Source organism: Stenella coeruleoalba, assembly GCF_951394435.1.
Source record: "Stenella coeruleoalba genome assembly, chromosome: 10".
NCBI classification, from domain to species: Eukaryota; Metazoa; Chordata; class Mammalia; order Artiodactyla; family Delphinidae; genus Stenella; species Stenella coeruleoalba.
This window is the reverse complement of record NC_137156.1, coordinates 97,787,189-97,809,537: the sequence shown is the minus strand read 5'-3', so window position 1 is coordinate 97,809,537 and position 22,349 is coordinate 97,787,189. Positions and strand designations below refer to the sequence as shown.

The 22,349-nt window shown below is 51.4% G+C and overlaps 2 protein-coding genes across 25 annotated transcripts; one reads left to right on the top strand and one right to left on the bottom strand.

Moving 5' to 3' along the window:
• Positions 1-1,461: 1,461 nt before the first annotated feature.
• On the bottom strand, positions 1,462-21,862 carry OGG1 (8-oxoguanine DNA glycosylase). 20 transcript variants are annotated; one of them, XR_013829999.1, is made up of 8 exons: positions 21,359-21,731; positions 20,791-21,038; positions 20,045-20,224; positions 18,199-18,380; positions 16,230-16,371; positions 7,237-7,422; positions 4,485-4,578; positions 1,462-2,614 (listed from the first exon to the last, which is right to left on the bottom strand). XR_013829999.1 is itself a non-coding variant. In XM_079932829.1 (8 exons), the coding sequence occupies exons 2-8, from the start codon at positions 21,463-21,465 to the stop codon at positions 15,506-15,508; spliced, it is 1,179 nt and encodes a 392-aa protein (XP_079788955.1). In that variant the 5' UTR covers positions 21,466-21,471; positions 21,781-21,862; the 3' UTR covers positions 15,441-15,505. The 20 variants fall into 20 exon arrangements, 13 of the variants coding, with proteins under 13 accessions (XP_079788958.1, XP_079788960.1, XP_079788956.1 ...); XM_079932829.1 differs by lacking the exons at positions 1,462-2,614; positions 4,485-4,578; positions 7,237-7,422 and adding exons at positions 15,441-15,806; positions 16,045-16,094; positions 21,781-21,862 and having other exon boundaries at positions 16,230-16,340; positions 21,359-21,471; XR_013830000.1 differs by lacking the exon at positions 7,237-7,422.
• CAMK1 (calcium/calmodulin dependent protein kinase I) lies at positions 4,731-15,454 on the top strand. Of its 5 annotated transcripts, none has more exons than XM_079932818.1 (11): positions 4,731-4,888; positions 7,047-7,161; positions 9,248-9,379; positions 10,607-10,681; positions 10,789-10,927; positions 11,752-12,047; positions 12,738-12,850; positions 13,418-13,496; positions 13,593-13,680; positions 15,024-15,141; positions 15,250-15,454. In XM_079932818.1, the coding sequence occupies exons 2-11, from the start codon at positions 7,079-7,081 to the stop codon at positions 15,330-15,332; spliced, it is 1,206 nt and encodes a 401-aa protein (XP_079788944.1). In that variant the 5' UTR covers positions 4,731-4,888; positions 7,047-7,078; the 3' UTR covers positions 15,333-15,454. The 5 variants fall into 5 exon arrangements, with proteins under 5 accessions (XP_079788944.1, XP_079788945.1, XP_079788943.1 ...); XM_079932819.1 differs by lacking the exon at positions 4,731-4,888 and adding an exon at positions 4,939-5,056; XM_079932817.1 differs by lacking the exon at positions 4,731-4,888 and having other exon boundaries at positions 6,853-7,161; positions 11,752-11,878; positions 11,972-12,047.
• Positions 21,863-22,349: the final 487 nt, after the last annotated feature.

Here is a 22,349-nt window from a genome sequence, read left to right as displayed (position 1 = left end):
TGGGATCTCCTGGACCAGGGCTCAAACCCGTGTCCCCTACATTGGCAGGCGGATTCTTAACCACTGCACCACCAGGGAAGTCCCAGGCCTGGACATTATTTAAGCCTTTGATGTATACTGCCAAATTGCTTTCCAAAAGAAAGATTTTTAGCAAGTCATTTTCCCACCAGAAATGTAGAAGTATCCATTGCTCACACTAACACCAGCTTTTGGGGTTACCAGTTTTTTTAAACTTTATATTTGAGAGGGTATAAATGGCTTCTTTTAGTTTGTACTTCCTTAACTACTTGTGAGGTAGAGAATGTTCCATGTTCATTGTGTTTCATCTGTCTCCTTTGACCATTTATTGGGTTCTTAGTCTGTTATCAATTTTATGTTCTTTACATAATGGAAATATTAACCCATTGTCTGTAAAACATTTCCCCAGTCTGAAGTTTGCCTTTTACTGTTAGTTATGATTTTGGAATAAGGTAGGGTTTTTTTTTTCTTTTTTTGCTTTGTTTCCAAAAACAGAAGTTAAGAATGTTTTTATATTTGTGATGCAACAGACAAGGGCTTAATTTCCAAAATATACGAACAGCTCATACAACTCAAAAGCAAAAAAACAAAAACCCAATGGAAAAATGAGCAGAAGACCTAAATAGACATTTCTCCAAAGAAGAAATACAAATGGCTAATAGGCACATGAAAAGATGCTCAACATCATTATTAGAGAAATACAAATCAAAACTACAATGAGGCACCACCTCACATTGGTCAGAATGGCCATCATTAAAACGCTACAAATAACAAATGCTGGAGAGGGTGTGGAGGAAAGGGAACCCTCCTACACTGTTGGTGGGAATGTAAGTTGGTGCAGCCACTGTGGAGAACAGAATGGAGGTTCTTCAGAAAATTAAAAATAGAGCTACCATATAATCTAGTAATCCCACTCCTGAGCATATATCCAGAAAAAACTCTAATCCAAAAAGCTACACGCACCCCTATGTTCACTGCAGCACTATTCACAATAGCCAAGGCATGGAAACAACCTAAATGTCCTTCTACAGATGACTGGATAAAGAAAATGGGGTACCTATATACAATGGAATACTACTCAGCCATAAAAAGGAATGAAATAATGCCATTTGCAGCAACATGGGTGCAACTAGAGATTATCATACTAAGTGAACCAAGTCAGAAAGAGAAAGACAAATAACCATATGGTATCACTTACGTGTGGAATCTAAAATATGACACAAGGAACACCCTGGTGGTCCAGTGGTTAGGACTTGGCACTTTCACTGCCATGGCTCAGGTTCGATCCTTGGTCGGGGAACTAATATCCCGCAAGCCGAGCAGCATGGCCAAAAAATAAATACATAAATAAGATAAAATATGACACGAAATGAACCTATCTACGAAGCAGAAACAGACTCACAGACATAGAGGACAGATTTGTGGTTGCCAACAGGGAGGGGGTTGGGAGAGGGATGGGGTGGAGGCTGGGGTTAGCAGATGTAAGCTATTATATACGGAATGGATAAACTCAAGGTCCTACTGTATAGCACAGAGAATTATATTTAGTATCCTATGATAAACTGTAATGGAAAAGAATATAAAAAAAGAATGTGTATATATACATATACATATACATATATATATATATATGTATAGGTGAATCACTTTGCTGTACAGCCGAAATTAACACAACATTGTAAATCAACTATACTTCAATTAAAAAAAAGAATGTTTTTATGTTTGTAAAGAAACCTGTCCATCTTTTCCTTGTGATTCCTTCCATTTTTCTCTAATCTTAAAAGATCATTCACTCATCTAATGGCTAATTTTCTGTTGGATTCAAGAATTGATGGAGGGACTTCCCTGGTGGTCCAGTGGCTAAGACTCTGAGCTCCCAATGCAGGGGGCCCAGGTTTGATCCCTGGTCAAGGAACTAGATCCCACATGCTGTAACTAAGAGTTCGCATGCCGCAACTAAAGATCCTGCACGCTGCAACTAAAGATCCCACATGCTTCAACTAAGCCCTGGTGCAGCCAAATAAATAAATAATAATAAAAGAATTGATGGAGATGTCTGAGTTGTTTTGTCATTTTTTAATAACAAAAGAGAGAAGAGGATTATTTCCTTTACTTTTTTTTTTTTCATATATTTGACTTTCCTTGACTTTTTGCTTCAGTACCTTGAAATATGCTCACTGGAAGTGGGGGCTGTAGGAGTAAGTGTGTATATGTATACACATCAAAAAAAGTCTGGAAGAATATGTACCAAGACATATTAACGCCGTTTTTTTTCTGACTGATGGAAGCACGGCTGGGATGGATTTGTTAGTTGTGCCTGCCCAGGACTGCTATTTCCTTTGGGCAGGATAGCCATCTTCATCCCCTGTGACTTTGGTGTGGCTGCCCATGACAGTACACTTACCCTGTATAGTACCTTATTCCTCTGGCAACAGTTCTGGGGGTAAAGGCATAGGCATGTCTCTCCAGCAGAGCCCATCGGAGTCCCTCCCTGAGACTGATACATGAAACTGGGTGTAGCTCCTCTTTTGCTGGGTTCAGTTGGAAAGTTGGGGCTGCCTCACACCATGCTTCCTGCCAGGTAGAGGAGATCACTCTGCAGAGGAAAGGAAGCCGAAGTGTAAAGAAAAATCGAGACAAGGAGAGATGAGAGAAAGCAAATCCTCCAAGTACTGTATCTCCAGTTCCAGTCTCACACCCTGATCCATGGTGTTCCTCTTTCAGTCTTGCCTCAGCTACTGTGAGCCATAGGTTCCTCTTCGGTGAAGCTGGCTTAGATTGGGATTCTATTACTTGACAAGTGAAAGAATCTAACCAATGGCAAGGAGATTTAGGGGAGGGAAATTGCCCCTTAGCCCCCTATGCCCAGGCAAACCAGGTCCCTTCTCTGAGCCTCAGTTTACACTAGAAGTAAATTTTAGCTGTCAAATTTTTAATTCCAATGGTATTTAAGGCATTTCACATACATCAGTCTCATAGAATTCTCAGGAGAATTCTGAGTCAGTCATCGATATTCCCATATTCCCAATGAAGAAACTGAGACTCAGAAAGGCAGAGTGTGACTCAGATAAGTTAGTCTCAGAAGCCTTTCTAGGGGGATTTCCCTGGTGGCACAGTGGTTAAGAATCCACCTGCCAATACAGGAGACATGGGTTCGAGCCCTGGGCCGGGAAGATCCCACATGCCATGGAGCAACTAAGCCCGTGCGCCACAACTACTGAGCCTGCGCTCTGGAGCCCACGAGCCACAACTACTGAAGCCCGTGCGCCTACTCTCGCCATAACTATATAAAGCCCGCGTGCAGCAACGAAGACCCAAAGCAGCCAAAAATAAATAAATAAAATAAAATAAATTTATAAAAAAAAAAAAGCCTTGGGCTTCCGTGGTGGGGCAGTGGTTGAGAGTCCGCCTGCCGATGCAGGGGACACGGGTTCGTGACCCGGTCCGGGAGGATCCCACATGCAGCGGAGCGGCTGGGCCCGTGAGCCATGGCCACTGAGCCTGCGCGTCCGGAGCCTGTGCGCCGCAACGGGAGAGGCCACAACAGTGAGACGCCCGCGTACCGCAAAAAAAAAAAAAAAAAAATCCTTTTTAGGAACCTCTGCCATCTTCCTTTCTCACTGTAAAATGGGCATAATAACTGACCACCCTCAGACACAGTCCTGAGGATAAGAGAGGGAAAAGCCAGTTTAAGTTCAGTTGGGGGTAAGCATTGTCCCTTCCCCATCTTCCTGGAAAATGCACGAATTCAAGAGTTAGGGCTAGCACTGGGTGATGATGGAGGTGTAGTTGGGGTCCTCGGCAAACAGCCTCCTCTGGCTGGCTTCAGTCCATCCAGCCCCAACCCTACTTCCTGGGAGTTGCTGCCCCGCCCCCCGCCCCCACACACACACCCCGGGCCACCTTCCCAAAGAAGGCCTCGCGCAAGAGGACGTCAGTCAGTTCCCTTGGCCCCCTGCCTACCTCCCCGGGGCACTTTTGGGCTTTCCCTCCCCAACCTGGCCCCGAGCCATCGGTCACTGGCGCCTGCCCAGTCACGCGGTCCTCTTTGGCCGACTTCCTCCAGGATCCTGATTTAACTCTCCCTCCTCCCCCGTCCCTCCCCGCCCCAGGCTCTCAGGGCACCCTCCTGTTCTGCCCGGCAGGTGTAGGGAAGTAGAGCATCAGCTCTGCCTCAGAGGGGGACCTCGGGCTTTAGTTTTCCCGCCTGTCAAATGCGGCCCCCACCTTACGGTTGCCTCAATTCTCTTCACTGCCTCCTACTCTAGCTTTGTCCTTTCCCTACGGCCCCATCCCTCCACCCCCATCAGTTTCCTAAGCTCTTCCCAGGGCCTAATTCCCCGGGGCGGAGGTGGGGGGGGAGGGGAGGAGGGACAGAGTCCAACCTTAAGGGAGCTCACGGAACTGGTCTGAAAGGAACTCCAAGAGACAGGGTGAAAATGGCCACCTTCCGCCATCAGACAGACCTGGGTTCGAATTCGACTCTGCTTCTGACCAACTGCTGATTCTGAACCCTTCATCTCTCTGTGCCTCAGTTGTTCCTTCTGTGAAACGGGGACCCTGTCGGGAGACGAAAGATGGAAAGACTCAAAGGGAGGCTCCAACCTGAACTAAGTACCCCCGCCCCCAGCGCCCCTTCCCTAGCCCGGGAGCGGATCCTCACCTCCCAGTCCCTAGTCCCTCCGCCGCAGGCTCCTCCTCCTCTGACATCAGAGCCGCGGGCGGGCGGAGGGAGCCAGCTCAGTCCAAATCGAGCCCTAGCCCGAGAGCGGGCGGGCGGGCCAAGCGCGCAGCAGCGGCGGACGGCGGACGGAGCTCGGCGCCTGACAACTCGCGCCTCCCAGCCAGCCCCGCGGCTGGGCAGCCGCAGGTACAGCCCGGGAACCGCCCCGCCCGTGACCCTGGGCGCTGTCGGGCGGCGGGACCTTTCAGCCGCTGGACACCATCCCCGAAAGATGGGAGGGGGTGCCTGGGCGTACTGGACTGTACAGGGGCAGGGCTGGGCCTTTCTCCCCCACCTATACCCCAGGCCCAGCAGGTGCCTTTACTGAGTGGGTAAAAGAGGAAGGAGGAGGAGGGGTGTGTGTGTGTGTGTGTCTGCCTTCAGGAGGAGGGGGGTGTGTGTGTGTGTGTGTCTGCCTTCAGGAGGAGGGGTGTGTGTGTGTGTCTGCCTTCAGCTGGGCCTGAATGTGGAAGGACTGGGCATTAGGAGGTAAAGACGTGTGGGGGCCGTGTTGGGGTATGCGAATGTCATAGCACAGGCAAGTGGATCTGATATGAAGTTGCAGCATGTTGGTGTGTAAGTGTATCCGTATGGGTGGGGATGTCTGGGAAGCAGTGTTTGGGCTGCACATTGTGTATCTAGGTGTTGTGTGTGCTGGAATCTGGCTCAAAGGGTAGTAAGTCAGAGTTGGGGGGTATACAGTTGTGTACTGAGGATGTTTGGAGTTAGATGTTTTGAGGATTTGGAGTTTAAGAGCTTCTAGGGTGTATAGGAGCTGGAGGGTGAAGGGTGTGAATGAATCTGGGATGTCTGGTATACAGGTGAGGGGTCTGTGTGTGTGTGTCTGTCCCGTCTGCATGTCATCTCGTCCAGGTGTGCGTGGATGTGTGTTTTGGGGTGTGAGAGGGATCTGTGGGGGATTGTCTGTGTGAGGATGTCTGAGGAAGTGTGTGTGGACATGTGTGCTGATGTCTGGGTGTACATGTATGATGAGATGCCACAGCATCATCTGGAGATGGAGTGTGGATCTGGGGGCAGGTGTTTGGGTTCAGGGGTGTGGGTGGGTCTTGGTGTGGTGTATCTGGGTGTAGGGATATGTGTGGAACTGTGAGGTTTGTATTTGCCAGGCCTCCAGGTGGGTTTTGAAATTCTGCCTCTAGAGCTTACCATCAAGTTTCCTTTCCTAGAAGTTTCTGCCCCTGGGATAGGTGGCCAGACCCCCCTGGGAACAAAGTCCCACCCAGAGTGGGATCGCACATCAGGGGCTCTAGTCAGGGCACCTTCCCCTCATTTTCCCACAGAAAAAACAGAGAAGAAAAGTGCTCTTCCTGAGGTCACACAGTACACTGGTCTCTCTTTTGGCCTCACTTTCTGTGGGCCTGGGATGGGATTGAGAGGCTGTGTTCTCTGGATGGGTCCTAGTCTGGCCGCAGCCCCCTCCAAGGCCTTTACCTTCAGCAAGCTTAGCTGGGGCCCCAGCTAGGGTCATTGGGCAACTCTGGGTCCAGACCCTATCCATCGCCAACCTCAGTCTCCCCATTCTCCATCTGATGAATGGAGAGAGAATGCTCACCCTCTACTGCTGGTTGAGACAGACGTCTCAACAGAAAAGTACAGGCTGGATCAGGGTGAGATCAAGCCGGGAGGGGACAGGTTGGGTGGGACCATTTCTCAGGCTGCTGGGACCCAGATGGGGAGTCAGGAGTGAGAGGGGGGTAACAGGAGGTCCAGGGAGCTCCAGCTGTGGCTGCTGTTGCTGTGGTAACAGTGCAGAAGGAGCTATTTAAAAACATGGCTGAGATATTGCTGGGAGCCCAGGCTGCCGGAAAACTGATTTCCGAGAGGCCTGGCAGGGAGAAGGAGGAGGGAGAGGAGACACCCCAGCAATTCCCAGGGTGGGGCTGGGACATCGCTGGTTCTGGGGACGGGGGATCCTCCGGGGCTGTGCATTTCTATAAGCTGCTCTGGGGTCTTCTCTGCTGTCCTCCCAGAGGTCAGTGTCCCCCTGAGTGTTTGGATTTAGAGAGGGAGGAACTGGGAGGTGAGCTGAATAAACGAATGAATGAGTGACTTTGTTGAATAAAGAATTTTGCTGCCACCCTGAAGGATTTTCCTCTAGGCATAAGGATATGATGCATGGATGTTGCTGAATGAACAAATGGCCTGTGAATGAGTGAAAGTTGAATGATTTTGTCAAATGAATGAATCAAGGAATGAATAAACGCAGGCTGAATGGGGCCCCCAGTAAGTTCCCACGAAGAAGCCTGGGCCCTGCTGAGTCTTTTCCTTCCATTCCCTTTCCCAGGAGCCCTGGCTGTGGCCAGGGGGCAGTGGGCCATGCCGGGGGCAGTGGAAGGCCCCAGCTGGAAGCAGGCGGAGGACATTGGGGACATTTACGACTTCCGTGATGTTCTGGGAACGTGAGTCTCAGGGCAGGAGGAAAGGGAGAGCTGTTCCTGAGCTGGGGGTGGGGGGGCAGTTGGGAAGGTCCTCACTCCTGGGCCTGACTGGCTGGGGAGGCTGAGTCCAGGGTGGTGCTTCCTCCAGCCAGTTGATCACTGCTTCCTGTTTCCTACTGCCCAGGCCCCATGGTGGCCTTGTATGGCCCGACTGGCCTGGGCTTCTCACTTCTGGCTGACAGTGGGTGGAACAGAGGCTGCTCTTGCCACAGCTCTGGGTTCCTGTGACGAGAAGAAAGTAGGAGGAATGAAGGAGCCAGTTTTTCAAACTTGCTGCCAGGAACTGGGGGTTCTGGCCTAGGTTTTGGAACTGAAGCTGGGCGTGGCTTTGTTCTCAGTGGTGGGAATCCAGAAATAACTCAAACCTGATCTCCCAAGTCGATCCCAAACATGTGAGGGAGACAGACCTACGGAAAATGACAACAGGGTGTGTGCTGTGCTCTAGCTAAATTTGGGAATGAGGACTTTGTTGAGCCCAGAGAGAGCAGTGGCTTCTGTGTGGAGAAGAACTTTATGGAGAAGGGAGTATTAGAGCCGGGGACTAAAGGATGGGTAGGAGTGTACTTGTCAGAGAGGGAGAAGGCATTCCAGGCAGAAGGAACAGCATCAGCAAAGGTTCAGAGGCATGTTATGTGTGGAAGGAGAGAGAGTCTAGTGGAGCTTCTCATCAGAGGCTGGCGGAAGAGTGGAAGAAGAGGCTGAGAAGAGAGAGGAACAGGTCATGTAAGGCCTGAAAGCCAAGCTATGGAGGCTGGACTTGACCCCATGAGCCACAGGAAGACATTTAAGACTTTGTGGCAGATTTGCAATTCAGGATGGTCACTCTGGCCACAGCACAGAAGGGAAACTGGAGAGGGACAAGACTGGAAACCAGCAATGAGGCTATCACAGTCACTAGTTATTCTGACGATTGAGCTTTCACGAGAGATGCTTTTCTTTGACTTATGGCTTCTTATTATCCCAGGGAAAGCAAACCGTCCTAGAAAGAACACTCTAGTAAACCCTCCTTAATCAGTGAACTTTAGTGAAAATGAATGTGTTCCTTTCTAAGAGCCTGTTAGAAAGCATTGCTTCTCAAACTTCAGTGAGGATACACATCACCTGACACTCTTGTTAAAATGCAGATTCTAGGGCTTCCCTAGTGGCGCAGTAGTTAAGAATCCGCCTGCCAATGCAGGGGACACAGGTTCGAGCCCTGGTCCGGGAAGATCCCACATGATGCGGAGCAACTAAGCCTGTGCACCACAACTACTGAGCCTACACTCTAGAGCCCGTGAGCCACAACTACTGAAGCCCGCGTGCCTAGAGCCCGTGTTCAACAAGAGAAGCCACCACAATGAGAAGCCTGCGCACTGCAACAAAGGGTAGCCCCCGCTCGCCGCAACTAGAGAAAGCCTGCGCGCAGCAACAAAGATCCAACACAGCCAAAAATAAAATAAAAATTAAAAATGCAGATTCTGATTTAGTAGGTCTAGGGCGGGGCCTGAGATTCCACACTTCTGAAAAGTTCCCAGGTGATACTGATGGTTCTTCATGGTTCTAAAGGGTGTTAAATAAGCCATGACTCAAATTGGCTTTTGCAGAAAAAGGAGTGAATGAGTCATGCACATAATAAAAAAGCCTAGGGAGTAAACTTCAGGCATGGGATGCAGGGGCTCACATGATGTTATCAGGAAATTGTCTTTGACGGTTTCTCAGCTCTGATTTCCTTTGTGTTGGCTTCATTCTCAAGCAGGCTCTCCCCAAGTGGTGGCAAAGATGACCACCATTAGCTCCAAGCTTACGTCTTACCAGCTTAGCAGGAAAGAGCACCTCATTCTCAAAGTGCCAGTAACCTGGCTTATATCACAGGACCCAATTACTGTGGCCAGGGGATAGACTACTCTGATTGGCCAGGTCACCTCTGGCACCAGGGAGGTGAATGAGTGATGGAGGGAGGCTCATCCCATCTCCTTGGTCTGGGGATGGTCACGTAACCCATAGGGGGATGGAGGAGAGGCTGGAGGGAAGCTGAGTTCCCCACCTCGTGAATCCCCTCTCTCTGCAGAGGGGCCTTCTCGGAGGTAATCCTGGCAGAAGATAAGAGGACTCAGAAGCTGGTGGCCATCAAATGTATCGCCAAGAAGGTTCTGGAGGGCAAGGAGGGCAGCATGCAGAATGAGATTGCTGTCCTGCACAAGTATGTGAGCCACATCCTGTCCCTGCCCTGGGTTGACCCTGCCTTGACCCCTCCCATTCGCTTCCTATCTCTGCTTTGGGCAAATCATCTAACCTCTCTGAGCCTCAAATTGCTCATTTGTAACACGAAGTAATAATCTCCACTTGGTAGGGATTTGGGGAGCATTAGAGGTCCCTTATTTCAAGTGCCTGGCACAACAGCTAACATGACAGATGTGACCGAGATGCCACTGCTTCTTTACAGTGGTTTAATGTCCAATCAGATCTAAAGGTCAGTCCTTGAACGTGTCTCAAACCCATGTATCTCAACTGACGTTATCTCTAGACCTACCGCAAGTTCCTGCCACATATTAAACCACCCAGCAAGTTGAAAAATGCCCATCTGCGGATGCCCTGACTCAACAACCAAATGGTCTCCAAACTGTTCATGCTGATGGGAAACCTGCTGTTCTCACTGGAAAGCTCATATAGCATCTTCACTTCCAGCCTCCCCCCAGAGCTTTCCAACCACCATGGGCAGGGACGAAATAATTATTTCCACTATTGGGTCAGGGAGACTGAGGCCCAGAGAGGACAAAGGACTTGCCCAAGGTCACACAGCAAGTTTGTGGCAGAGCCAAATCTTCCATCAAACTCAATTACCATCATTGGTTCATTTCTGGAGCGTTTACTGTGTGCCAGGCATTGTGCCGATTCTTCCCTGCATTTCCTCACATGATCCTCACTCCACCACTTGGAGGGAAGTACTATCACTGGCTTCATATTATAGATGAAGAAACTGAAGCCCGGAGAGGTTACCCTCAATTCAGTGAATATGAGTGAGCACCCACTCTGCACCAGGTGTGGAGCAACGGTGGTGAGCAAGATAAAGCTGCTGGTCTCGTGGAGATGATGTTCTGGTGGGGGAGGCTGACAACTTTATAAACCCAGACAAGTGTTAAAATCATATACTGATCAGCACTGTGAGGTGAGAAGACTTGCCCCCGAACAGCACGTGGCAGAGGCGGATGAGGACCCGGGTCTGTCTGACGCCGGAGCCCAGTGTTAACCCCTGTGGCTCTCCTGCCTTCCATGACACTATGATACATCATGGTAGATCAGCTTTTCCCTCTGAGACCCAGATCTCAGGCTCGTCCTGCCCAGGTTTGCAGGCGGTGGTTCTTCACCATGAGGGTGGGGAGGTGGCTGAACTGTCCTCACCTCTGAACCACCTCATTTCTCCTTTCAGGATCAAGCACCCCAACATTGTAGCCCTGGATGACATCTATGAAAGTGGGGGACACCTCTATCTCATCATGCAGCTGTGAGTGGCCCTGCCTCTGCACCTTCCTCACAGCTCTCCCTGCTGCCCCCTCCCTGGCCTCTCTGCCTTCCGTTCTCTTGTCCAGACTGCCCTGTCCCTGGCTACAGGGTGTCAGGTGGGGAGCTGTTTGACCGAATTGTGGAAAAAGGCTTTTACACAGAGCGGGACGCCAGCCGCCTCATCTTCCAGGTGCTGGATGCCGTCAAGTACCTGCACGACCTGGGCATCGTACACCGAGACCTCAAGGTGGGTGTGAGGGTGTGTGGGGAGCTGGGGCACCCAGGGGTGGGGCCTCTGCAAACTCCTGAGACCTTGGGTACCTCTCACCCCCTTGCTGAGCCCTGCTTTCCCATCTGCAGAATTGACCCGGTAAGCCCTAAACTGCTTCCTCCCCATTCCATCTCTGACACACAAATGGACACAAAGGTGAACTGTGCTGTTATTTTATCCCAGTCGCATCTTATGTCTTTTTCTGATAATAAAAGTCCCACTTGCCCTTTGTAGAAAACTTGAATGGGGTAGCAAAACACAAAGAAGAAAGCCAGAAGCCCCTGAAAGCCTGCTCCTCAGAGACAACGATGGGGTTCACGTTTTGTAGTACATCTCATTCTGCTCTAGAAGAGTGCTGGGGTGAAACAGATCTGGGTCTGAATTCTCTCCCTGCCACTCCCCTCCCTAACTGTAGATTCTCAGGCAAGTCACTTTGCCTCTCAAGGCATCAGTTTCCCCCACTGTAAAGTGCGATTATTCAGAGTGGGCTAGCAGGGATGTGGTAAGGATAAACTGAAATCAAGCACAAGACAGGATCTGGCGCACAGGAGCTCCTCAAAAATTCTTTAGGGTGTCACAGTACACACCTGAGGTTTATAGGAAAGTCCGTTCCATATCCCCAAGGCCCTTGTCCTTTTGGAACTTCGAACTTAATTGAGTTTCTTGTGCCTCCAACCAAGATGGCAGCTGTGATGCCACAGTGGCTTTTGGGGGGCTCGCTGGGGTGCTTGGGGAGGCAGAAGGTCCTGCTGGCCTCTGGCCATCTCCCACTCCTCTTCCCCCACCTCCCATCTTCCAAGCCAGAGAATCTGCTGTACTACAGCCTGGATGAAGACTCCAAGATCATGATCTCCGACTTTGGCCTCTCCAAGATGGAAGACCCCGGCAGCGTGCTCTCCACAGCCTGCGGGACCCCAGGATACGTGGGTGCGGAAGGCCGTGGGCTGGGACTGTGGGCGGGGGGAGGAACCCAAAGCTGCCGGGCAGATTTGTCACCACCATGTCCCCTTCCCTCCACAGCCCCTGAAGTGCTGGCCCAGAAGCCCTACAGCAAGGCAGTGGATTGCTGGTCCATTGGGGTCATCGCCTATATCCTGTGAGTGGGGGCCTTGGCCGTTGGGGATGTGGCTTCAGAGTTCTTCTCTCCCCTACTTTGCTCTCTTCCTCCTCCTTGCCATTTCTTCTTTCCTGCCATCCATATTTATATCTACCAATTAATGACTAATATTACTTCACTCAACAGATACTATGTTTCTGGCACTGTGCCAAGCACTGGGGCTTTAGCAGAGAATAAGACAGACAAGGTGCCTGCCCTCAGGGAGCAGACATGCTAGTAAGGGAGACAGAAAATAAATAAGTAAATCTATAAAATAATGGCAGGTGGTAAGAAATATTAAGAAGAAAAATCAAGCAGGGGAGGGAGATGGGGATGGATGCTATTGTAGATAGGAGGTCAGGGAGCCTCTCTGAGGAGGTGGCATGAGTGGCATCCTGACTGAAGTGAGGGAGCCAGACATTCGAGGTGTGGGGGGAGAATGGTTTAGGCAGAGGGCACAGCAAGTGCAAAGGCCCTGAGGAAGGACAGATGGCGGCATGTTAAGGAACAGAAAGCCAGGGTAGCTGGACAGGAGTGAGCAAGGCAGAGAGGGCCAAATTTCCCCCCTTTGTAAAAGGGGGAACTCCTTCCTGTGGGTCCTGCCTGCTCCCTGAGACTGCCCCAAAGCTCCATCCTGGAGCCAGTGGGTACAATGAAAATGGAAATGAGAATGAGTTTCTCCTTGCCCAGGCTCTGTGGTTATCCCCCCTTCTATGACGAGAACGATGCCAAACTCTTTGAACAGATTTTGAAGGCCGAGTACGAGTTTGACTCTCCTTATTGGGACGACATCTCTGACTCTGGTATTTGGGGCTTTGCTTTCTTCCCCTGGGTCCTACCTCCGGTGCCTTCCTCATCTGCTTTAGGGGTCTCCTCTCTGCCTTCCTTCCACCAGATTCCCCAGCCCCAGACTAACAGAGCTGTCTTCGAGACCAGACACCCACCCTGGGTGCTTCTCTTTGCCTGGCTCCTGGCCTGAGAAACTGTAGGCTTTCATTCATTCGGTCTTCAAACACAGTATTTTAGAAAATACCTCCCCCCACTGACTTCCTAATGCCTAAGACACCACCATTCATGTTTTTATCTGTCTTCCTGTGCCTCCGATTAGGAGGCAAAGCTGTGAAGCCATTATCAGTCATGTACACATCAGTGTGAATACACTGAGCACAATCTTCTCTAGGAACAAGTTATTCTTAAGGGAGAAAGCTGGAGGGTTGGGGTGGGCCTGGGGTCTTAGAGAAAAGGGTGCGGGTGGGGTGGTGAATGGACAGATCTGGCTTCGGTGCCAGCCAGACCTGAGGGGTGGGTTCTATCTTGGGGGTGTTCTCAGGCACCACCATGCTGTCTTTGCTCTTGTCTTGGGGATTCAGCCAAAGACTTCATCCGGCACTTGATGGAGAAGGATCCAGAGAAGAGGTTCACCTGTGAACAGGCCTTGCAGCACCCCTGGTGAGAGCTCCCACAAGCTGCAGGCTGGGGTGGGATCTGGGGCCCCCAGGCCTGCCTCAACCTTCACTGACAACCCTCCACACACATCCGCTCTAGGATTGCAGGAGATACAGCTCTAGATAAGAATATTCACCAGTCGGTGAGCGAGCAGATCAAGAAGAACTTTGCCAAGAGCAAGTGGAAGGTGAGCCCACGTTTAGTCCTGGGTCCCAGCCTCCCCAGGACTCCTCCCCAGCCCCATCCAGCCCTCAGCTCACACAGCAGCTTGCACCTTGTGGGGCACACTGTAAATGCTCAGGGGTGCTTACTGAAGAACCTCATTCATTCATTCAATGCTCTGACACCTACTCTATTCCAGTGATGGTCCCTGACCTCCAAGTCTAGAGGGAGAACAGTGTATACTTCTTAAGGAGACATCGAACCCAAGCTACGAGATCCTGGAAGGGGCATAAACCTGTCAGACGTGATAGCCGAGTAGGAATTAGCTGGGCACAGCAGAATAATGTCTGAGGCAGACGGAACCAGGGTGCAAAGGGCCAGGAGACGTGAGAGTGCAGCCATTCAGGGCAGTGTAAGCGCTAAGCCTGGCTGGACTGGAGGAGCTGTGGGCCAGGAGCCCAGGCTGCAGACCCAGGCAGGGGCCAGGCTGCTCGGGGGCTTGAGTGCCACAGTGGAGCAATGATTTGATCCTGGGGATGCTGAGAAGGATTTTCAGCTGGAACTTGCCCATTAGAAAGGGCTCTCAAGATGCAGAAAGGCACAGAGGAGGCTGGGAGACCCTTTAGGGGGCTGTGGCAGAGACATAGTCAGGAGACGGTGAGGGCTTGGACCAGAGCAGTGGCACTGCGAACAGAGAACACTGGTTGGTCCAGGAGTCGTTTGGGAGGCAGAACTGACAAGAAGTGATGGTACAATGGATATTGAGGGAGAGAAGAGATGTCCAGGGCTGGCCCAAGATTTTGGTCGGGGATGAAGTAGATGGCGGTACCGTCACTAAGATGGAGATCCCAGGGGCAGAAACTTATTTTAGGGGATGAGTTTGGTTTGGGACATGGTAAATTTGAGGGACATCTCACTGGATAGGTTGAATAGAGAATGATACACACACACCTGGGCAAGTTAGTTAACCTCTCTGTGCCTCAGTTTCCTCCTTTGACAATGGTGACAGTAATAGTGCCCACCTCAAAGACATTCGTGAAGATTAAATGAACTACTATGTAAAGTGCTTAGAACAGTGCCTGACACATAATGCTATATTGTTTACTCTTATGTGAATATAAATTAATTATATATAAAAAGTTACACACGTCTATCTATATATACATTTTATACATGTGTGTGTGTATTACTATATGATATGACTGAATATAGTTTAATAAAGCCTTGTAGATGTTTCAGGGAGTTTTAGGCGATCAACCAATATTGCCTGAATAAAACTAACAGAACTGCTGCGAGAATTACACCGCCAGACCCTGCCCCGTGATGTCCTGCTCTCTCCAAAGTCCCTTCTTCTGCCTCTCTCCACAGCAAGCCTTCAATGCCACGGCTGTGGTGCGGCACATGAGGAAGCTACAGCTGGGCACCAGCCAAGAGGGGCAGGGACAGACGGCGAGCCACGGGGAGCTGCTGGCCCCAGCAGCTGGGGGTGAGGCCCTGGGCTCTGTGGAAGGGCAAGGGTGGTCCACAGAGAGGTACCCACACTAGAACAGAGGGTCTCCTCCTGTGGCCAACTCTGCTTTCTCTCCCTGTGTAGGGCCGGTGGCCAGCTGCTGCTGTCGAGACTGCTGCGTGGAGCCGGGCCCAGAACTGTCTCCCACACTGGCCCCCCAGCTCTAGGGGCCTGGATCCCCTGTGTAGGAGGGGTTGGGGGCAGCCTGCTCCCCCCCTCCCTGAACTGGGGAGTTACCCTGCTCCACCCGCTCCACACCCCTTTCCCTACAGCCCCTCCACTGCATTTTCCATACAAATGTTTCTATTTTATTGTTCCTTCGTATAATAAAGGGAAGAGGTTAAAACCACAGGTAGCTCTGTCTCCCCAGACAACTCCCATCCCACACTGTCACGCAAACTGCTTGATTTGAGGGTGCCTGGGCCCTGAGGTAGCTGCAAGGAGCCCCCTTTCCAACATGAGACTGGATGGGGGTGAGAAGGGGGAATGGTGGGGAGGGGTATTTGGGGCATCCCTTCGTCCAGCGCCCCCACCTAGCCTTCCGGCCCTGGGCATCTCTTTCTGCGCTTTGCTGGTGGCTCCTGAGCTCGGTGGGGTTGGCGCAGGTCAGCACTGAACAGCACCTGGTCGGGGGGAGGAGTCTGAGTCGAGAGAGGGTACACTGGGGTCAAGACTGGGGGTGCCGTGTGGGGAGCCGGAAGGGTTCATGGGGGTCAGGGCTGAGGCAAGGAGAGTCCACTGGAGTCAGGGCTGGGGTGGGTGGAGAGTCCTTTAGGGTCACCTGGGGCAGTGGCGGGGTAGAAGAAAGTGGGTCAGGGCTTGGGGCGAAGTCCTATGGGGTCTGGACTGGAGAAGGACGGGAAGGCTAGGTACACTCACTGCTTGGGCCCAGCCAGCATAAGGTCCCCACAGGCTCCGGAAAAAGCTTCCTAAACCAGAAGTGGTGAGGCGACATTGATTGGCCCTCCTGCTCCCTATCCACAAGGGTGGGGCGTACGGGGAGGTGTGGGAAGTTTCCACCACCTCAGCTCACTGCCAGTCCCGACATCCCACTCTCTCCTTACCCAGTTCCTTGTTGGCCTGGGGGCTCGGACCCTTGGTGGTGGGGTGCCAGCTGTAGTCACATTGAGCGATCTGCCACACATGGACATCCACGGGCACAGCCTGGGGCTTGTCTAGGGCCATCAAGCAGATGCAGTCGGCCACCTTTGACAGACACAGAGTGAGCCACAGAGGAGGAATGGCAGGGTCCAGCCAGCAACCTGCTTCTAGCCCCAAAGCCAGCTGCTTCCTTCTCCACTCTGAGGTTACTATGATTGTACATTCTATTAATAATTTAAAACACAGCTGTGTGGACTTCCCTGGTGGCATAGTGGTTAAGAATCCGCATGCCAATGCAGGGACATGGGTTCCAGCCCTGGTCCAGGAAGATCCCACATGCCGCGGAGCAACTAAGCCCGTGCGCCACAGCTACTGAGCCTGCGCTCTAGAGCCCATGAGCCACAACTACTGAGCCCATGCACCTACAGCCCGTGCTCCGCAACAAGAGAAGCCACTGCAATGAGAAGCCCGCGTATTGCAATGAAGAGAAGCCCCTGCTCGCAGCAACTAGAGAAATCCTGCGTGCAGCAACGAAGACCCAATGCAGCCAAAAATAAATAAATTAATTAATTAATTTTAAAAAAGAAATAGCTCCTGGTATTAAGAAATTCTTTTAAAAAAAATATAGGGCTTCCCTGGTGGCGCAGTGGTTGAGAGTCCGCCTGCCGACGCAGGGGACACGGGTTTGTGCCCCGGTCTGGGAAGATCCCACATGCCGCGGAGCGGCTGGGCCCGTGAGCCATGGCCGCTGAGCCTGCACGTCCGGAGTCTGTGCTCCGCAGCGGGAGAGGCCACAACAGTGAGAGGCCCATGTACCGCAAAAAAAAAAAAAAAAAAAAAAAAAAAAAATATATATATATATATATATATATATATATATATATATATATATATATAAAACAGCTGTGATGAGAGTGCTACTGGGTGAACATCTTATGTGTGTCAGGTTCTCTATTTTTTTATAAATTTATTTATTTATTTAATTTATTTTTGGCTGCATTGGGTCTTCGTTGCTTCACGCGGGCTTTTCTCTAGTTGCGGTGAGTGGGGGCCCCTCCTCGTTGTGGCGCGCAGGCTTATTGTTGTGGCTTCTCTTGTTGTGGAGCACGGGCTCTAGGTGCACGGGCTTCAGTAATTGTGGCACGTGGGCTCAGCAGTTGTGACTCACGGGCTCCAGAGCGCAGGCTCAGCAGCTGTGGCCCGCGGGCTTAGTTGCTCCATAGCATGTCGGATCCTCCCGGACCAGGGCTCGAACCTGTGTCTCCTGTATTGGCAGGCAGATTCTTAACCACTGCGCCACCAGGGAAGCCCCTTGTCTTGTTTCACAGACAAGAAAACTGAGGTTCTGAAAGGTGAAATGACTTGGCCAAAGTTACACAGCTAGGCAGACGCAGAACCCAGATTTAATTAGGGTTAGGCTGGAGTTCAGAGCCCATTAAAAAGAGTTCTTTAAGCAAAAGTTCATTTTTAAAGTACAGAGAAATATAAAAAAGAAAACAATAAATGCCAAATTCCCAATCATCTTTCTGATAGCTAACGCTGTTGATATTTAACAAGAAGTTCTATAAGTGCATATAATTTTACGAGAAGAACAAAATGAAAAGTGGAAACATCTTTTCATTTGTCTTCCCAAAGGTAACCACTATTAAGTTCCCTGTGATTCCTTCTGGAAATTTCTGCATATAGCAGTGTATATATGTACCTAAACAAATGGTTTTTCTAAAAACGCATTCAAAGAGCAATGTCTTTTATACCCTTTCTGCATTCTACATTTCTCTAATAAAACATCTGCTGGTATCCTTTCTCCTTCCCACTCTGCCTCCAGAAGAGAAGCCCGCATCCAAGCACCCAACTCTCAGGCCTGCCTTCTCTCCTCCTCCGCTACTCTCTGCATGGGTGGTGAGGGCAGCTCCTACCCCCCTGGGGCCTTACCTTGGTGCCTACCCCAGGCAGGGTGCAGAGGGCCTTATGAGCCTCCTCGTAGGGTGCCTTGCGCAGCTGCTGCAGCCAGGGAAGTCCACCCCGTTCTTCCAGGATGGCTCGGGCACTGGCACTCACATAGCGGGCACGATACCCCAGGCCCAGCTTCCTGAGCTGAGCCTCCACCTGTGGCCCTGTGGGGTGGTGGGGAGGGGATCAGGGGTCAGGCATTATCACATCCTTCCTGTCATCAGGCTAGTGTGTGAGCCCTGCACCCCACGGGAATGCTTTCCCTAAGCACCCCTCTCCTACCTTGCCACCCTCTGGGAGACCCCAGGACACTTGCATGTACAAAGGAAAGGGTTAAGGCCTGGGTTCTGCCCCTCCACAAATGTTCTCTGAGCACTGACTATGTGCTGTGCACTGCAGAAGGGACTGAGAAGGACTTGCTGCCCTGGAGGAACTCCCCAGTTAAGTTCCTTAACCTTTCCAAAGGGCGTTCACATTCATGATCTAAAATAAAAGTCATGATAACAGCAACAGCTTCTATTTTCAAGTCCCGGGTATCATGCATGGGCAAAGTGCTTTAGGTACATTATCATGCTTACTTTTCTCAAGGACCCTGATGACAACATTATTGTTCTTCCCACTTTATGGATGGAGAAAATGAAGGCCTAGAAGAGGTTAAGTAACTTGCTCAAGAAAGGACATGGTAGAGATGGGACCTTGCACTGAGGTCTGGGACACCAAGCCTGTGCTCTTAACCCATTGCACTACCTACCTCATGATTGCTTTATTCATCCCTCAAACCCTTCTGGATAGAGACTGTTATTCCCATTCCACAAACAAGTTAAGAGAAGCTTGGAGAGGTGAATGAATTTCTTGAGGTCTTATGACTACTAAGCTGGGAGCTAAGACCCAAGATTGGGTTTCTAAGCACCTAAAACATTCTGTTTTCTCCAGAGGGGGCTGTCTCCTTGCTATGCAGTCACCAAGCACTTTCTCTAGCTTGGTTCTCACAACTGCCAACTGATATACTTGCCTCTGTAAAATACTTGCCTCACAGGGCTGCCGTGAAGAACATATGCGTTTCTGGTTGCAGAATTGTTGGATTCATTGCAGAGATAACAAGTTGAATTTTCTGTTTACATCCCATAAGCCAAACACTGTGCTAGGTGCAGTATGTGTATTCCTTTACTCAACCCTCATGACAACTCTGATAGGTAGGTGCTATTCTTTTTTTTGCGGTACGTGGGCCTCTCACTGTTGCGGCCTCTCCCGTTGTAGAGCACAGGCTCCGGACGCACAGGCTCAGCGGCCATGGCTCACGGGCCCAGCCGCTCTGTGGCATGTGGGATCTTCCCGGACCGGGGCACGAACCCGTGTCCCCTGCATCGGCAGGCGGACTCTCAACCACTGCACCACCAGGGAAGCCCAGTAGGTGCTATTCTTATCCCATTCAATGGATTAAAAAACTGAGGCACACAGAGGCTAAATAATGGCTCAAGGTCATATACGTAGAAGTCACGTGCCAGAGTTGAGATTCTGACCCAGGCAGGCTGTCTCTAGAATGCGTGCTCTTAAGTCCAAATTACTGTACACTGTATACAGATGTCTTCTGATGAGCCATTGAACCCATGGGGCAAAAGGTCCAGACTACTGAGGTGCTGACATTTCAGGGACAGATAAGGAAGATGAGGTGTAACTGGGGCTGATCAGACCAGGCAGGGCAGTATTCTGGATGAGGGCAGTATTTAGAAAGGCAGGAAGCTTTGAGATGGGAGAAGGGCACCAGGGGAAAACTGAACAGACCTTGAGAGCTGCTGGAAGGCCTGGAGGCAAGGACCCACCTACTCACCAGCCAGGGCCTGCAAGCTGGGGAAGCCATGGTAGGTGACCTCATCAAGCTGGAGGAGCCGAGGTCCGAAGGTCTGGCAGAGCCGCTCCACCATGCCAGTGATGCGGGCAATGTTGTTGTTGGAGGAACAGATGAAGGAGAAGAGACACTCGATGGGATCCTGTTGCAGGAGTCGCACACCTGGGGACCAGAAAGGCAGAGGGACCAGAAATCACCTGTTATTGGGAGTGGCCTCTTCTCACCCTCAGATTCTAGGTACCAAGGCTCTGGGGTATCCCAGGGGAATGAGGGACAGCACTGTTAGAGAAAGCAACACCAGAGCTCTCATTCCTCATAGCATCTTGTGAGGTCTGGGTTATCATCCCATTCCACAGATGAAGAAGCCACAATGTAAGCACTATGAGGGTGGGGATTTGTTTCTGTTTTGTTCACTGTGGTATCCCCAGTCGCATAGCTGATGCTCTGTAAACATTTACAGAAGGAATGATGTCACCAGCCCCAGATCACAAAGCCCGGATTTGGCTCAATATCCTTGTCACTCCACTATGGTGGTCAGCAGGACAATAATAACAGTAATAATAATTACTATGTGTCAGGCACTATTCTAAGCACTTTACATGTCTTAGCTTCTTTAATCCTCATAAAATCCTATGAAGTGGCTATAATCCCCATTTTACAGATGGTGAAACTGAGTAACTTAACCAAATCACAAGCACCCCAACCCCTGCCTCAGGCTCTGTACTCACCTTGGAATTTCTGAGCCACCTCTTGAAAGTGGGGGTCCACAGAACTCCAATGGTGATACAGCTGAGCAAGGCTGACATCCAGCCGGAAGTACTGTCGCACGGCCTTTAGCTCTTCCAGTGTGGGCCTGCCAACCCGGCCCTTATCCCCTCGGTACACAGTGCAGTAAAGATGCTCCTCAGTCTGGGTCAGTGTCCATACCTGGTCGGCCAGCACGCCACTCCAGTGCGCAGGGCTTTGCTCCCTCCACCTGACCCCCAGGCACAGGGCAGCCCTAGTACTCAGTTTCCCTTCCTGCACCCTTTGGGGCCCTCCCATCTTATAACTGCTCCATATACAAAACTGACTTACAAATTGCAAAGTAAAAGTGCTTTCTTTTACATCAGTTATATCATGTAATCCTCGCAACAACACTGCGCAGGCTTATTACCTCACCTCCACTTTATAAAGCATGTAACAGGGTCACCACCCGTGCCTCAGTCTCCTCTTTTGTACTCTGAAGTTTCTTCATCACCCCCAATGCACCCCAGGATCTGCTGTGCCGAGGAGCCAGGAGCCAGGGTCACTTACCGGAATGACTGTCCAGAAGCCAGAACCAGGTCCAGGCGCAGCTCAGAGCGTGGACAGGGGATGGAGGCCCACAGGGCCGGGACGGAGGCTAGAGTGCGATGTCTCATGCTACGCTGCAGAAGGGAGCGGGCTAACATTTCCACGTCAGGCTCCGCCCCATGATGCCCTCGCCCACTCAAAGCAGCTCAACGCTCCGCCGAGACACCGCCCCAAAGGTCACGCCCCTCTAGGCCTCGCCCACCAAATCCTAGCCTCTTAATTTGCTTATTTAAGGCCCGCCCAGTTTTATTCAATTTCTCCACTCCCCAAAGGGCCCACTCCTTGCGGTTCACCAACGCTCCGTCCCTCCCACTCTGTCCCGACACTCCCGTCCTTCCTCCTTACGTATCCTCCCCCGCCCCCCACAGCCTCCGGGCGCGCACCACTGTCCCCACTGTCCCAAAGAGCTGCCGCGACTTTGGGAAGCGCGCGGAAGCGCTCTCTTCGGCTTTCTCCGGCGTCCGACCTCTCTCACCGGAAGTACGGTTCAAGCCCGGCTAATTGGATCCAGAGGTAGCCAATCCACGGAGAGTTAAGAGTCGCCAATGAGAATCGGGCGTGGCGGCGGGTGGGCGGGCCTTTCCGTGGCGCCGCAGCGGTTGGCGCGCGCTGGGCTAGCTGCCCGCCCTTGGGCTTTCCTCTGTGGGCTCGGCTGCACTCGGCACGCCGGTGTGTCCCATCCCCGCTCCCCAGGGTCCGGGCGCACTGTGCGCCCTCAGGCCCCAGTCCTCACTGCCTGATCTTCTCAGAGCCCTGGGATTCCTCAGGGTCTGCCCGCCCACAGAACCAAGTCCTATCCCTCGCCGTCCTTAGCCTTTCTCACCGAGCCTCTCGGGGCTGATCCTCGCCCTCCTCAGTCGGCCTCCCCTGAACCACCCCCTCACTGAGAATCGCGCCGGAACGCAGCTCCGGGCCCGCCGAGCCTCTGAGGTGTCTCCACGGCATCTGGCTC

Bases quoted from the DNA above. Each gene is read 5' to 3' on its own strand.
- CAMK1 (XM_079932816.1), top strand. From the start codon at position 6,974: ATGGGGCCCCCAGTAAGTTCCCACGAAGAAGCCTGGGCCCTGCTGAGT. The intron at 10,682-10,788 runs GTGAGTGGCCCT...CCCTGGCTACAG, and splicing joins CTCTATCTCATCATGCAGCT to GGTGTCAGGTGGGGAGCTGT. The intron at 10,928-11,751 runs GTGGGTGTGAGG...CCATCTTCCAAG, and splicing joins TCGTACACCGAGACCTCAAG to CCAGAGAATCTGCTGTACTA.
- OGG1 (XM_079932822.1), bottom strand. From the start codon at position 21,495: ATGTTAGCCCGCTCCCTTCTGCAGCGTAGCATGAGACATCGCACTCTA. The intron at 20,225-20,790 runs GTGAGTACAGAG...TCTGGTCCCCAG, and splicing joins GGTGGCTCAGAAATTCCAAG to GTGTGCGACTCCTGCAACAG. The intron at 15,807-16,044 runs GTGAGTGTACCT...CTCTCGACTCAG, and splicing joins ATGCTGGCTGGGCCCAAGCA to ACTCCTCCCCCCGACCAGGT.